Raw genomic sequence first — 16,721 nt, 5'->3', positions numbered from 1 at the left:
TTGTCAGTTATCAAAAATCAAATTTATGATTTGATTTATTCACTGAATTCTTATTATTTATTTCTACAGTGAAAAATCACAATTACACAGGATTGCTGTTAAAAAGATTGTTTCAGAGGTAAGCATATTTTAAGATTGATTGTTTCCAATTTATCTTCTGAAAAAATGAGTAGGTTGTAGATAAAAATAATTTAGGTTCTTTGACACTTACGTTTCTTTCTATTTTTGGATGAATGCCTTGCCTGTATCTCGTCTGCATTTTACCTGATAAACTGTTGTAGACACCAACTCATTGTTGTTTGTGAATCATTTATATTTGTCGTTGTTGTTGATTTGAATATGAAGGACACTTGACAAATATAATGGCATTGTTGTCTGCTGGAAACCCAGTTGGATTTGACATTTAATGCATTGCACTCTTCCCAAGCACCACCTTTTAACACAGCTCCCTTTTGCTTTTCTTACTGCATTGAATAATATAACCGAGCTATGTTTTCAGAAATCTCATAGCTCCTTGAAAGTGGGGTCGCAGGTAGATAGAATAGTGAAGAAGGCGTTTGGTATGCTTTCCTTTATTGGTCAGAGTATTGAGTATAGGAGTTGGGAGGTCATGTGGCGGCTGTACAGGACATTGGTTAGGCCACTGTTGGAATATTGCGTGCAATTCTGGTCTCCTTCCTATCGGAAAGATGTTGTGAAACTTGAAAGGGTTCAGAAAAGATTTACAAGGATGTTGCCAGGGTTGGAGGATCTGAGCTACAGGGGGAAGCTGAACAGGCTGGGGCTGTTTTCCCTGGAGTGTCGGAGGCTGAGGGGTGAACTTATAGAGGTTTACAAAATTATGAGGGGCATGGATAGGATAAATAGGCAAAGTCTTTTCCCTGGGGTGGGAGAGTCCAGAACTAGAGGGCATAGGTTTAGGGTGAGAGGGGAAAGATATAAAAGAGACCTAAGGGGCAACTTTTTCACGCAGAAGGTGGTACGTGTATGGAATGAGCTGCCAGAGGAAGTAGTGGATGCTGGTACAAATTCAACATTTAAGAGGCATTTGGATGGGTATATGAATAGGAAGGGTTTGGAGGGATATGGGCCAGGTGCTGGTAGGTGGGACTAGATTGGGTTGGGATATCTGGTCGGCATGGACGGGTTTGACTGAAGGATCTGTTTCCATGCTGTACATCTCTAATGACTCAATGACTCTATATGCCCAAACTGATGCCAGTAAGGGATCAAAGCCCGCAATGGCCTTACCCTCCCTATCATTATTGTCTCCTCCATAACCATAAACAACCCAAGATATCTGGCCTCTGTGCATTCCTAATTTTAATTATTCTGTCATTGGTGGCTGTATCTTTAGTTATCTAGATACTAAACACTGGAATTCTCTCCCTACGCTTGTCTACCTTGCTTTAGTCCTTTTAGATGTTCCCTAAAACGTTTTGACTGAACTTTTGGTCATGTGACTTAATAGTTGAAGGCAGAGAGCTTTGGGGGAGAATTCCAGAGCTTCAGACCAAGATAACTGCAGGCATATCACTAATAGTGCTGTGATTAAAATCAGGAATACCAACTTTTCCTTTTCTAGCTGGTAATCTGACAGAGTTAATATTGGGAACTAAAAATAAAGTGCTTAAAAATTGAAGTTACTATCAATAGAATAAAAAAGTCAGAAAATTGTAGAAATTTATTCATAGGATTGTTAGAACAGAAAATGTGTTCAAGCAGTGATTGAAATGGAGATATCCTTTCAAAGCCATTTAGATATGCAGATGGAAAGAAAAATATAAAAGTAAGAACAGAAGAAAATGTGATTGGAATAAATAACTATTTTGTTGAAAAACTAATTCTTGCTGTTGAGAGCTTTTTTTTTCCTTCACTACTTTTTGTAGAATGTGATAAAATTCTACTTTAGCATCTGATAGTCATTATGCTGTGTATAAACCTGAATACATCACTATTTGAAGAGCTATTCCTTGCTTAATTAAGTGTTGGTTTGGAATTTGAACACAGCAGAGGGAGCCAGAGGTACAATATAGATACTTATGCAATTAAAATTCGGTCATCTACACAATGAAGACCGGGGCACTGCAAGAGGAGAAACTATTATGAAAGAAAACAGATGAGTTTATTATAGTTCATTTGAGCCTTTTTTTTTCAGAAATACCTGATATGTGAGGGCTAACTTTGAGACTTGCTCTGGGCTTAGGTTTGAGAAAAAGCTGCAACATTTAGGGATGATCCTGTGACATGCATTGCTGCCTAGCAAGACTTTTGCAATGAATGGAGTCATCAAAATTACCATTTTGATTTTCACTTAAATATAGGATTAGATTTTTGTAGAGTTGAAAGGATCGGGAACCATTTAAAATTAGTAGTGATTTCCAATTCTAAGATTCCTGCCTACAGTCCTGGTGTCCCAATTTCAGTTAAAGAACGTAATCTGGCTAGCGCTCCTGCAATTTTTATGGAAACAGTCCAGCTTATTTTTGACAAGCGACTTACATGTTGTGAATTAAATTCTGGATTCTGGAAACTTTTGACAGCTAACCTCGGAAAGTCTTACCCATACCTCCTTCATGCAATTCAATGCCAAGTTATGCCCTCACCTACCTACTTGCAACCTTATAGCTCCCATACCAACTCAATATTGCCATTGCCACCACATCAAAACCCATGTCGATCCATCCCAACTTATGTCCCTTACCCACCTTCGTGGCCTATCATACTCTTGCTGATTTTTTATTGTCCTTCACTTGTATAAACTCTGTACAGAACAAGTAATTCTGTAGTAGCAATGACATGTTTGTAATTACAGCAAAAGTTTGATTAATCAGCACCTAAGGACCAGGTGTGTGCCAGTTGGTCAAATATTCTGGTTGATCAAGAATTCCACATAATCAATGTAAAAATGCACACTAAATGATAGAAACATGGTGCAGGGGTATACACATTACTATTATACTTTACTTAAAGCATAAACCACTTAAATAATAATACAACTTTGCCTTAAATAAAAGTTAATGGCAGTGAGCCTTCTCATTCATTGCCTTGTCTGACTACTTGGAGATCATGATAATACAGTAAACTTCAGGTATTTCAAGTATATAATTTTTGCCAGTTTATCAAAAATGTCAGTTCATAAGGTACGAGTTAAAACATAAGAACTAGAAGCAGGACTAGGCCATCTGGCCCTTGGAGCCTGCACCACCTTTCAGTAAGATCATGGCTCATCTTTTCATGGCCTCAACTCCACTTACCAGCTGTCTCTCACCATAATGCTTAATTTCTTTACTGTTCAAAAAATTATCTATCTTAGCTTTAAAAACATTTACTGAGAAAACTTCAACCACTTCACTGGGCAGGGAATTCCATAGATTAACAATCCTCTGGGTGAAGAAGTTCCTTTTCAATTCAGTCCTAAATCTGCTACCTCTAATCTTGAGGCTATGCCCTCTTGTCCTAGTTTCACCCACCAGTTTCACCCATCCTCTCTACTTCTATCTTATCTATTCCCGTCATAATTTTATATGTTTCTATAAGATCCCCGCCCTCATTCTTCTAAATGAATTCTTCTAAATTCCAGTGAATATAATCTCAGTCTAATCAGCCTGTCCTCATAAGCTCATCCCTTGGACACAATCTAATGAATCTCCTCTGCACCCCTTCTGGTGCCAGTACATCCTTTCTCAAGTAAAGAGACCAAAACGGCACACAGTACTCCAGGTGCGGCCTCACCAGTACCCTATAAAGCTGCAACATAATCTCTCTGCTTTTAAACTCAATCTCTTTGCGATGAAGGACAAATTTCCATTTGCCTTCTTAATTACCTGTTGACATGCAAACCAACCTTCTGTGATTCATGTACAGGGACACACGGGTCCCTCTGCACAGCAGCATGCTGCAGTTTCTTACCATTCAAGTAATAGTTCTTTTTACTAGTATTTCTACCAAAATGGATGACTTCACATTTATTAACATTGTACTCCAGCTGTCGGACCTTTGCTGCTCACTTACACAATCTACATCCCTTTGCAAAGTTTTACAGTCCTCTGCACACTTCGCTCTACCACTCCTCTTGGTGACATCTGCAAGCTTTGACACACTACACGTGGTCTCCAACTCCATTTCATGTATATAAATTATGAATAATTGCGGTCTCAACGCTCATTCCTGAGGCACACCTCTCGTCACTGATTGCCAACCAGAATTGCACTCATTTATTCCCACTCTTTGCTTCCCATTGGTTAACCAATCCTCTATTCATGCTAATACATTGCCTGTTACACCTTTCATCTTTATCTTATGCATCAGCCTTTTGTGCAGTATCTTGTCGAATGCCTTTTGGAAATCTAGATACACCACATCTACTGGGTCCCCGATGTCCAATGTGCTTGTAATGTCTTCATTGAATTTCAAAAGATTAGTTAAGCATGACCTGCCCTTCATTAACCCATACTGTGTCTGCCCAATGGGATAATTTCTATCTAGGTGCCTTGCTGTTTCTTCCTTGATAATAGACTCAAGCATCTTCCCCAATACAGAAGTTAAGCTAACTGGTCTATAATTCCTCATCTTTTGTCTACTTCCCTTTATAAATGTTGGCATTACATTTGCTGTTTTCTAATCTGCTGGAATTGAGCCAGAGTCCAGTGAATTTTAGAAAATTACCACAAGTGCATTTACTGTTTCTCCACCATCTCTTTTAGCACCCTGAAATGCATTCCATCAGGGCCAGAAGACTTGTCTAACCCTAACCTACCCTTAGCTCCATTAGCTTGCAAAGTTTGTTGTTCTTAAGAAACAGATATATAATTTTCTGAAAAGTAACTGGTGTTCCCATAACCCATAAAAATGGCAATTAACCAGACCGTTGACCACCGAATCAACATCAGAAGCTATAAGTGCATGTGCAAATAAATATAAAGTAATTAACAAAAGAGAATCACAGAAAATAGCTTATTATTACCTCATATATCTGTAAATCAAGAAAAGTCTGCCCTATGCTCCAGCTATCTAAATTGATTTAATTCTTCTATGAGAGTCTGGGTTCTCACTCAAGTCTAATTACGCACAGGAGAAATACCTCATTAGTTTACAAAGCATGATTTATACAGGAGGAAACCCTTTATATTGTTTTTTTCCAGCATGTTTTTCCCACGGATTCTGCATCAGATATTTGAGACATTGCAACAAGTATGAAGTTTTTAAAATCTTTTTGCTGTCCTTCTCTTAAATTTCAAAAACCTGTAATTGCTAAAAGCCTGTGAGGAGTGATTATCTGATTAGAATATTTCAAATAAGGATAGATGGTTCTTGTTAAAGTCCATCTGACCTTGTAGCAAGGGACAACTGGAGGGTCCATGGGCCATGTATGGACTGGGTATCCCTTGCCCCTGAGCAGCTATCCTATGTTGTTTGTCTTGAGGTTCTAAAGATAGTGATTATTTCAGATTGTTGCAGAATGGAAGAATCGTGATTCCTGCCTTAGTGGTAGGCATTCCCTGAGGTAAATGTCTTGGTGTGATCGTAAATGAGCGGTAACATTACGAGCAACAACTTTTCAAATTCTTGTAATGTTTACTACAGTGCTTTCACAACTTTGTCAGGATACAAATAAGTCAAAATCACTCAATATGCAACTGGTTGAGTTGTCCTTGAAATAATCCCAATAAACTTGAGTTTCTTCAGGAGTGAATGAAAAGAATATTTCCTGCATGTTTTTTGGACAGTTTTACTCTTCTTGCTTTGCATCACTCTGTTCTCACTCCTTCAAGCTTTTTGAGCTCATGCAGAGGATACCATATCACTGCTTCCCTCAGCATGGGCTGTGCTGCTGTTCAGGAGATACATCTGATTAATACAGCTTGAAATGCTATTGTACAAACAAATGCCATGGCTTTGGAGTTTAAAAATTAATTTACAGGGTGTCCCTGGGTTACAAACAGGTTCTGTTCTGGAGTCTGTTTGCAAGTTGATTTGTGTGCAAGTTGGAACACATATGCATGTTAATATAAAGCAGTTTGTAAGTACAGGAAATGTTCGAATGCTGGGTCTTTAAAGTTAATACCCAATGTGGGATTGCATTCATAAGTCAGACATTTGTAAATCAGTAACTCTCTGTCTTTGATCATTTGAAGTAAATGACTGACTCAGTTATATACTCTTGAGCCCATAATTTAGGTTAGTGATTGCTGAGCACCTTGGATATTTTAAGTATGTGAACAATATCGTATAGTTGTTTGTTAGTATTCGGCAAGTGTTGTAATGTTGGAAATTGTGTCTTTTAGATAAAATATAAAACACCAGCCAGGGCCTATATTCATGTTCACATGAATGTGATCAATTACCAAGCTGTATTCAATGAAGAACAGCTCTCTATGGTGTCCTAATTATTTAAGATCTACTTCAATTTGCACGGAGCAACTTTAATCTGCAGTATTTTATCTTATCTACAGATTAATGCCACAGAAGGGCTAATGTCAATGGGAAATATTCCAGAAGGATTCAGAGCATCAACACTTGCACAGCTGTTAGCAGATGGTATGAAAATTTAGCCTATAATCTTGTACAGTATTAACTCAATCAAGTCCTGTTCGCCGAGCTGGGAATTTGTGTTGCAGACGTTTCGTCCCCTGTCTAGGTGACATCTTCAATGCTTGGGAGCCTCCTGTGAAGCACTTCTGCGATGTTTCCTCATTTATAGTGATTTGTCTCTGCCGCTTCCGGTTGTTAGTTCCAGCTGTCCGCTGCAGTGGCCGGTATATTGGGTCCAGGTCGATGTGTTTGTTGATAGAATCTGTGGGTGAGTGCCATGCCTCTGGAATTCCCTGGCTGTTCTCTGTTTGGCTTGTCCTATAATAGTCGTGTTGTCCTAGTCGAACTCATGTTGCTTGTCATCCGCATGTGTGACTACTAAGGATAGCTGGTCATGTCGTTTCGTGGCTAGTTGGTGTTCATGGATATGGATCATTAGCTGTCTTCCTGTTTGTTCTATGTAGTTTTATCCGAAATCCTTGAGGCCAGCTGCTTTTCGGAATTCTGAATTTTTTGGATTTCAGAATAAATGACATTTTCACAAAGAAATAAAAAAGAAATACCTAACAGCAGATGCACATGTAAATAGTACGAGTGCTGAGACACAATTGATGCCTGCCAGTGCTGGGCCATGCAGCCACATCATATCTAAGTTCGAGTGGGTGTGGAGTTGGGTCACCTGTTGTCACGCCAAAATATTGCTCCACACTCCACGAAACAAATTTCAGATTTTGGAGCTTTGGTATTGGTGATATAAATGATATTGGTGATATATTATTATATTCATTGCTCCCGTTGCGGTCTCCTCTACATTGGGGAGACTGGATGCCTCCTCGCAGAGCGCTTCAGGGAACATCTCTGGGACATCCACACCAATCAACCACACTGCCCTGTCGCCCAACATTTCAACTCCCCCTCCCACTCTGCCGAGACATGGAGGTCCTGGGCCTCCTTCACCGCCACTCCCTCACCACCAGACGCCTGGAGGAAGAACGCCTCATCTTCCGCCTCGGAACACTTCAACCCCAGGGCATCAATGTGGACTTCAACAGTTTCCTCATTTCCCCTTCCTCCACCTCACCCCAGTTCCAAACTTCCAGCTCAGCACTGTCCCCATGACTTGTCCTACCTGCCTATCTTCTTTTCCACCTATCCACTCCACCCTGACCTATCACCTTCATCCCCTCCCCCACTCACCTATTGTACTCTCTGCTACTTTCTCCCCACCCCCACCCTCCTCTAGCTTATCTCTCCACCCTTCAGGCTCTCTGCCTGTGTTCTTGATGAAGGGCTTTTGCCCGAAACATCAATTTTACTGCTCCTCGGATGCTGCCTGAACTGCTGTGCTTTTCCAGCACCACTCTATATGGACTTCAGTAAGTTGTTCGACAAGTTTCCTTATGGTAAACTGGTTAGCAAGGTTAGATCACATAGAATACAGGGAGAACTAGCCATTTGGATACAGAATGGGCTTGAAGGTAGAAGACAGAGGGCGGTGGTGGAGGGTTGCCTTTCAGACTGGACGCCTGTGACCAGTGGTGTGCCACAAGGATCAGTGCTGCGTCCACTGCTTTTCGTCATTAATATAAATGGTTTGGATGTGAACATAGGAGGTATTCTTAGTAAATTTGCAGATTACACTGAAATTGGTGGTCTAGTGAACAGCGAAGAAGCTTACCTCAGAGTACAATGGGATCTTGATCCGATAGGCCAGTGGACCGAGGAATGGCAGATGGAGTTTCATTCAGATAAATGTGAGGTGCTACATTTTGGAAAGGCAAATCAGGGCAGGTCTTATACACTTAATGAGAAGGACCTGGAGAGTGTTGCTGAACAAAGAGATCTTGGAGTTCAGGTTCATTGTTACTTGAAAGTAGAGTTGCTGGGAGATAGGATAGTGAAGAAGGCGTTGGGTATGCTTTGTTTATTGGTCAGATCTTTGAATAAAGGAGTTGGGAGGTCATGTTGCAGCTATACAGGACATTGGTTAGGCCACTTTTCGAACATTGTGTACAGTTCTGGTCTCCCTCCTGTTGGAAAGATGTTGCGAAACTTGAAAGGGTTCAGAAAAGATTTGCAAGAATGTTGCCAGGGTTGGAGCATTTAAACTACAGTGAGAGGCTGAATAGGCTGAGGCTGATTTCCCTGGAGTGTCAGAGGCTGAGGGGTGACCTTATAGAGGTTTACAAAATCATGAGGGCATGGATAGGGTGAATATCCAAGGTCTTTTCCCTGGGTAGGGGATTCCAGAACGAGAGGTTTAGGGTCAGAAGGAAACCTAAAGTGCAACTTTTTTATGCAGAGGGTGATGCGTGTATGGAATGAGCTGCCAGGGAAGCGGTGTAGGCTGGTACAATTACAACATTTAAAAGGCATCTGGATGGGTATATGAATAAGGAAGGGTTTAGAAGGAGATGGGCACGTGCTGGCAAATGGGACTAGATTAGGTTAGGATATGAAAAAATTTTAAAACTCACCTCTAGCGTCAAGGTCCACCATTGATGGTGCAGCAGCAGGGAGCGTGAGTAGGAGGTTGTCAGGAAGGTGAGCAAAAAATTTTAAAACTCACCTCTAGTGTCGGGGCCCATCATTGTTGTTCCAGCAGCAGGAAGGGTGGGAGCGTCGAGCAAGAGGCTGTCGGGAAGGTGAGCAACTGGGGGCTGCTGTCATTATATTTGGGCAGCGGCTGAACCTGAGACACTACACGTGTATTGTCTCCCACCCACCCTCCTCCTCTAACCAAAAAAAAGGACTCTGTGGTGGGTTGATGATGTACATTGATTGGTTAAAAATTAACTTTTTTTTATCTCCTATTAATTGGTTAATTGAATAAGACCATTGCAGAGAAGTATTAGAAATTATTTAACTCAAATTTGTATATATTAATTAGGTAGAGATGGCTGGTCAGGTAATGTGCTGTAGCTGTATAATGTGGGAGCTGGCTGATCCCGTTGTAAATGGCAGTGAGCACATCTGCAGCAAGTATTGGTTGCTAGAAGAACTCTGGCTCAGAGTTCATGATCAGGAATCTGAGCTTCAAACACTGCAGCACATGCGGGAGGGAGAGAATTACCTGGACACTTTGTTCCAGGAGGCAGTCACACCTGGTAGATTAAGTAATTCAAATTCAGTTAGTGATCAGGGACAACAGGGTGTGATTGCAAGTGAGGCAGGCAGGAGTTCGTTGAATGTATCTATGATAGTTTTCTTGAACAGCACGTAATGGAACCGACAAGGCAGCAAGCTCCCCTAGATTTGGTCCTGTGTAATGAGACAGGAATAATTAATGACCTCATAGTCAGGGATCCTCTTGGAAGGAGTGATCACAGTATGGTTGAATTTAAAATATAGCTGGATAGTGTGAAGATAAAATCCAAAACAGGGTCCTGTGCTTGAATAAGGGGGCCTATGATAGAATGAGGGAGGACCTGGCTAAAGTAGACTGGAAACAGAGACTTTATGGTGTGACAGTTGATGAGCAGTGGAGGATCTTCAAAGAAACTTTTCAAAGTGCTCAGCAAAAGTATATTCCAGAGAGAAGGAAAGTCTGTAAGAGGAGGAGTAATCTGCCATGAGTGTCTAAGGAAATAAGGCAGGCTATCAAAGTGAAAGAGAAGGCATACAAAGTGGCCAAAAACAGCAGGAATCTAGAGGATTAGGAAAACTTTAAAGGTCAACAGAAAGCCACAAAAAGAGCTATAAAGAAAAGTAGGATAGAGTATGAGGAAAAAACTAGCACAGAATATAAAGACAGATAGCAAATGTTTCTGTAATTATATAAAATGAAGAAGAGTGGCTAAAATAAATGTTGGTCCTCTAGAGGATAAGAAGGGGCAGTTAGTTGTGGGATATGATGAAGTGGCTGAGGCATTGAACAGGTACTTTGCATCGGTCTTCACATCGGAGGATACTAATAACATGCCAGTAAGTGATGAAGAGATGAAGGTAGGTGAGGACCTGGCAACAATTATGATGATGGAAGAGTTAGTGTTGGTTAAACTAATGGAGCTAAAGATAGATAAGTCTCCTGGCCCTGATGGAATGCATCCCAGGGTACTAAAAGTGATGCCGGGAGGAGTAGCAGGTGGACTGGTTGTAATTTTCCAAAATTTGATGGACTTTGGGCCAGACCAAGCAGATTGGAAAATAGCAAATGTGACACCATTGTTTAAAAAGGGACGTAGACAAAAGATGGGGAGTTATTTGCCAGTGAGCTTAACCTCGGAAGTGGAGAAGATGCTTGAGTCTCTTATCAAGGAAGATATATCAGGGCATCTCAAAAGAAATTATCGTTTTGTACAGACGCAGCATGGGTTCATGAAGGGCAGGTCATGCTTCACAAATCTTTTAGAATTCTATGAAGACTTTTCAAGCAAGGTAGATGATGGATACCCAGTGGATGTGGTGTACCGAGATTTCCAAAAGGCCTTTGACAAGGTGCCACACATGAGGCTGCTGCATAACATAAGGATGCATGGTGTTAAGGGATAGAGTATTAGTGTGGATAGAGGATTGGTTGACTGACAGAAAGCAAAGAGTGGGGATAAATATGTGCTATTCTGGCTTGCAATCAGTGACTAGTGGTGTGCCTTAGGGATCGGTGTTGGCATCATAATTAATTACAATTTATATAGATGATTTGGAGTTGGGGACCACATGTATGGTGTCAAATTTGCTGATGACACTAAGATGAGTGGCAGAGCAAAGTATGTAGAGGACTGTGAAACTTTGCAGAGGAACATAGATTCATTGAGTGAGTGGGCAAAGGTCTGGCAGAAGGAATAGAGTGTTAGTGAATGTGAAGTTATACATTTTGGTCAGAGTAACAGCAAAATAGATTATTACTTGAATGGTAAAAAGTTGCAGAATGTTGATTTGCAAGGGACCTGGGTGTCCTTATGCATGAATCACAGAAGGTTGGTCTGCAGTTACTACAAGTAATTAGGAAGGCAAATGGAATTTTGCCCTTCATTGTTAAAGGGGTTGAGTTTAAAAGCAAAGAAGTATTGTTACAGCTGTACAAGGTGCTGGTGAGGCCACATCTGGAGTACTATGAGCAGATTTGGTCTCCTTACTTAAGAAAGGATATACTGGTGCTGGAGGGGGTGCAGAGGAGGTTCACTAGGTTGATTCCAGAGTTGAGGGGGTTGGCTTATGAAAAGAGGCTGAGTAGATTGGGATTATATTCATTGGAATTCAGAAGAATGAGGGGGGATCTTATAGAAACATATAAAATTATGAAGGGAATTGATAAACTAGAAATAGATAGGATGTTTCCACTGCTAGGTAAAACTAGGCCAAGAGGGCATGATCTCAAGATTAGAGGAAGCAGGTTTAGAACTGAACTGAGAAGGAACTTCTTCACCCAGAGGGTTGTTAATCTATTGAATTCCTTGCCCAGGGGAGTAGTTGACGCTACTTGAGTAATTGCTTTTAAAGCGAAGTGAATACTTTTTTTGAAAAATAAAGGAATTAAGAGATATGATGAAAATTCAGGTAAGTGGAGCTGAGTCCACGAAAAGATTGGTCATGATCTTATTTAGTGGTGGAGCAGGCTCGAAGGGCTGGGCGGCCTACTCTTGCTCCTAGTTCTTATGTTCTTATATCTGGTCATCATGGACGAGTTGGACCGAAGCGTGTTTCCATGCTTTACATCTCCACGACTCTATGACTGTACTTTTCTCTGTCCTATAGAGTTGGTGAAGATGTTGAATCTATATGATATACATTTTCTTAGGGATAAAATGAACATAGAGGAGATAACAAATTAGCCAATTTGGCACACTCAGAGAAAGAAACTAGTTTATTTTTTATTCAGTCACAAGACATGGCTGTCACTGGCTGATCGGCATTTGGTGTCCATCTCTAGATGCCCTTCAGAGGAGTGGCTTGCTCAAAGAGCGGTTGAAAGCCAGCCACATAGCTGATCTAGGCAACGTGTGACTCCAGACCCACAGCAAAGGATGGCAGATTAACTTCCCTAAAAGACCTTAGTGAGCTAGATAGGCTTTTCCCAACAATCAGCAATGGTTTCACGGTCATAAGTAGATTCTGTGACAATGCTGCTCCTTCAACAAGGTTAGGTTGTCCTTGAGTTATTTTTTAATAATGCGTTACAGAGGGGCTGTAAACGCCTAAATTCCAAAATGTCTGAGTTTATCTACTTGAAGCTTTTAAGTTTTAAACAAATACTTGTACAGTGAAAAGGAAGTGGCCAGTTCTCCCAGCTCAGCTCTACTCTGGTTTGGTTTGGTTTGATTTTCGCAAGCAGTCGGTTTTTTTGAGGCTGCTGGTTAGTTGCTAGCTAGGAATCCAAAAGAAACAGCTACATGGAAGAAGGTGTTCCATGCTGAATCTCTCTGGCATCTCTTTCTCTCTCCTGTGACACCCTGTGTTTGATTTTATCTTTTTTTGCCAGGGCTGTTTATGGGGATTGTTGCAGGAAATTGGAACAGCATCATTAAGTTGCGATAGAGTTGATTGCGTTTTTTTTTTACAGATATTTTATTGGAAATTTAACATTTTTACAAGTTTACAAAAATAAACAAAACTCTCAAGTAAAAACATTGATATACAATTAAATCTTAAATAAATAATAATCAAAATTTAACAAAAGAAAAATACCGAGAAAAAAAACCCCAAAACTCAACTAACTACTAATCTAACCTACAACTAACCAGAGTGTATAATTAAGTCTCTTACATTATTCAAATAAGAGAAAGAAAAAAACCCAATGGATAACACAGAAATTGGGTAGTGAGGTACTTGCCCGGAATGTGTTAACATCAAATGTAACAAAACCCGTATTCATGCGGGATTCCTCTCCCATGGGGCCCCGGACCAGCCAAGTTCGCAATCTCAATTAAATAACAGCCCTTGTTAGGATAGCCGAAATATCTGTATTTATATAATTCAAGAAGGGCTGCCATATTTTATGAAATAATTCGGTCTTTCTGTGCACCATATTTGTAAGGAAGTCAAGGGGAATACATTCCATATTTAATCTGTGCCAGTTTGAAAGTCCAGGGGGGCCCTCAGCCGCCCAATTTACCAAAATATTTTTCCATGCACAGAAAGAAAGAATAGAAAATAATCTCTTCCCATGCATGTCCAGGGAGGGTAAGTTCAAAAAGCCCAAAAGGAGAGATACAGGGTCCACTTTAATTTCCGTTCCTAAAATTTCTGTCAGGGTACTTGCTACTTTAGTCCAGTATCTACGGATCTTATGACAGGTCCATAGGCACTGTACAAGAGTGCCCACCTCTATTTTACAATTGGGACACATTGGAGATGCTCCTGCCTTAAATTTTGCCAATCGATCCAGTGCTATATGGGCCCTATGAAGTATCTTTAACTGGATAGCCTGAGTTCTGTTGCAGATGGTGATTCTTCTGGCATTTTCCCAAATGTCATTCCACGTTTCTATAGAGATTTCTAGTCCCAAATCCTGATCCCATGTTTTAAGCAGATTGTCCATATCTCCTGATACTTTATCATGTAGTAAATGATAAATAGTACTGACGGAAGATACCCCCATTGGTCGTAGCACTCTACAATCTCTATCTGATTTATAAAGACTATCTAGTAACGTAGGTAAAAACAATGACTACAGATGCTGGAAAGCAGATTCTGGATTAGTGGTGCTGGAAGAGCACAGCAGTTCAGGCAGCATCCAAGGAGCAGCAAAATCGACGTTTCGGGCAAAAGCCCTTCATCAGGAATAAAGGCCGAGAGCCTGAAGCGTGGTGAGATAAGCTAGACGAGGGTGGGGGTGGGGAGAAAGTAGCATAGAGTACAATAGGTGAGTGGGGGTCCTGCGGTGGCAGGGGAAAGTGGCAGGATGGGAGGGTGGGTCGTAGGGGGGCGTGGACCTGGCCAGGTAGTCACGGAGGGAACGGTCTTTGCGGAAGGCGGAGAGGGGTGGGGAGGGAAATATATCCCTGGTGGTGGGGTCTGTTTGGAGGCGGAGAGGGGTGGGGAGGGAAATATATCCCTGGTGGTGGGGTCTGTTTGGAGGCGGAGAGGGGTGGGGAGGGAAATATATCCCTGGTGGTGGGGTCTGTTTGGAGGCGGAGAGGGGTGGGGAGGGAAATATATCCCTGGTGGTGGGGTCTGTTTGGAGGCGGAGAGGGGTGGGGAGGGAAATATATCCCTGGTGGTGGGGTCTGTTTGGAGGCGGAGAGGGGTGGGGAGGGAAATATATCCCTGGTGGTGGGGTCTGTTTGGAGGCGGAAAGGGGTGGGGAGGGAAATATATCCCTGGTGGTGGGGTCTTTTTGGAGGTGGCGGAAATGTCGGCGGATGATTTGGTTTATGCGAAGGTTGGGAGGGTGGAAGGTGAGCACCAGGGGCTTTCTGTCCTTGTTACGGTTGGAGGGGTGGGGTCTGAGGGCGGAGGTGCGGGATGTGGACGAGATGTGTTGGAGGGAATCTTTAACCACGCGGGAAGGGAAATTGCGGTCTCTAAAGAAGGAGGCCATCTGGTGTGTTCTGTGATGGAACTGGTCCTCCTGGGAGCAGATACAGTGGAGGCGGAGGAATTGGAATACGGGATGGCATTTTTGGAAGAGGTAGGGTGGGAAGAGGTGTAATCCAGGTAGCTGTGGGAGTCGGTGGGTTTGTAAAAAATGTCAGTGTCAAGTTGGTTGTCATTAATGGAGATGGAGAGGTCCAGGAAGGGGAGGGAGGTGTCAGAGATGGTCCAGGTAAATTTAACGTCAGGGTGGAATGTGTTAGTGAAGTTGATGAATTGCTCAACCTTTTCGCGGGAGCACGAGGTGGCGCCAATGCAGTCATCAATGTAGCGGAGGAAGAGGTGGGGAGTGGTGCCGGTGTAATTACGGAAGATCAACTGTTCTACGTAGCCAACAATGTAGTCAACTCTATGCTACTTTCTCCCCACCCCCACCCTCCTCTAGCTTATTTCTCCACGCTTCAGGCTCTCTGCCTTTATTCCTGATGAAGGGCTTTTGCCCGAAATGTCGATATCTAGTAACGTAGTCTTCTTCTGTATATAATCTCGAATTTGGAAGCATCGAAAGAGGTCTCCATTGGGTAATCCGAATTTCTGACGCAGCTGTTCAAAATACATCCGGACTCCTTCTTTAAATAGGTCCCCTAAACATGAGATACCCCTGGATCTCCAGAGTTTAAAAGTGGCATCTGTAAGCCCAGGTTGAAATCCCCATGCCCCCACTATCTGAGCATAGGGGGATGTTTTATGTGAGTTGCCCTCATTTTGCCGCATTATATTCCAAGCTTTAATTGTGTTTAGTATTGTAGAGTTTTTACAGTGATCTGTAATGATTTTCCTTTTGTCTGAAAATAAAAGGTTAATTATTGGTCATTTTACTTGAGAAGCCTCAATGTCCAGCCAGATTGATTGCGGATCAGACAAGACCAATCAGCTATGTAACTTAATAGGGAACTTAACTGATATTTCCTAAAATCTGGGAAGTCCAATCCTCCCCTTGCCTGTGGAAGCTGTAGCTTCTTCAGCTTAATGAAGGGCCGTCTATGATTCCAGATAAAGGAATCCAACCAGCCATATAATTTACGTAATATCAGCCTCGGCAGCATCACTGGAAGCATTCTCTTAGGGTATAGGAGACGGGGCAGGACATTCATTTTAATTAGTGCTATTCTACCTAGCCAGGAAATCGGAAGGTCTCCCCATCGCTGGAGGTCCTGCCTTATCCTTTCCAGTAAATGCACAAAGTTAGTCTTGTATAACTGACCAAATACTGGGGCAATAAAAATGCCTAAATATAAGAAACCTCCCCAGGGACCACCGAAAGGGAAAGTGGGATCCGTCCACTAAGTGGGGTATCATAGCAAGGCCACCCATTGGCATAGCCTCCGATGTTGAGAAATTAATTTTATAGCCTGAGAATGTGCTAAATGTATTAATAACTTGGATTAAGCGAGGCACGGACTTCAGAGAATTACTGAGGAATAGAAGAACATCATCTGCATAAAGGGTAATTTTATGTTTACCTCGGGGTCGTTATATTAGGATCAGCCCGTATAGCTTCTGCTAGTGCTTCATTTATTAGCGTAAATAACAATGGCGAGAGAGGACATCCCTGACGGCAGCCCCTATCCACACTGAAGCTATCCAAACCTAATCCATTGGTAACCACAACTGCTTTGGGATCACTATACAATGTTGAGAACCATTTGGTAAAC

The 16,721-nt window shown here is 41.8% G+C and overlaps 1 protein-coding gene across 1 annotated transcript in view; it reads left to right on the top strand.

The window, feature by feature from the left end:
- nphp1 (nephronophthisis 1) overlaps positions 1 to 16,721 on the top strand; it is a 151,044-nt gene that overhangs the window by 63,938 nt on the left and 70,385 nt on the right. Inside the window, exons 8-9 of the mRNA XM_043687174.1 lie at positions 70 to 118; positions 6,456 to 6,540. Coding sequence (XP_043543109.1) covers positions 70 to 118; positions 6,456 to 6,540 — 134 coding nt within the window. The remainder of the gene's footprint in view (positions 1 to 69; positions 119 to 6,455; positions 6,541 to 16,721) is intronic.

Source organism: Chiloscyllium plagiosum, chromosome 3 (genome assembly GCF_004010195.1).
Source record: "Chiloscyllium plagiosum isolate BGI_BamShark_2017 chromosome 3, ASM401019v2, whole genome shotgun sequence".
In the NCBI taxonomy this organism is placed as follows: domain Eukaryota; kingdom Metazoa; phylum Chordata; class Chondrichthyes; order Orectolobiformes; family Hemiscylliidae; genus Chiloscyllium; species Chiloscyllium plagiosum.
The sequence above is the reverse complement of the archived record's forward strand: the minus strand, read 5'-3'. Positions and strand labels throughout refer to the sequence as shown.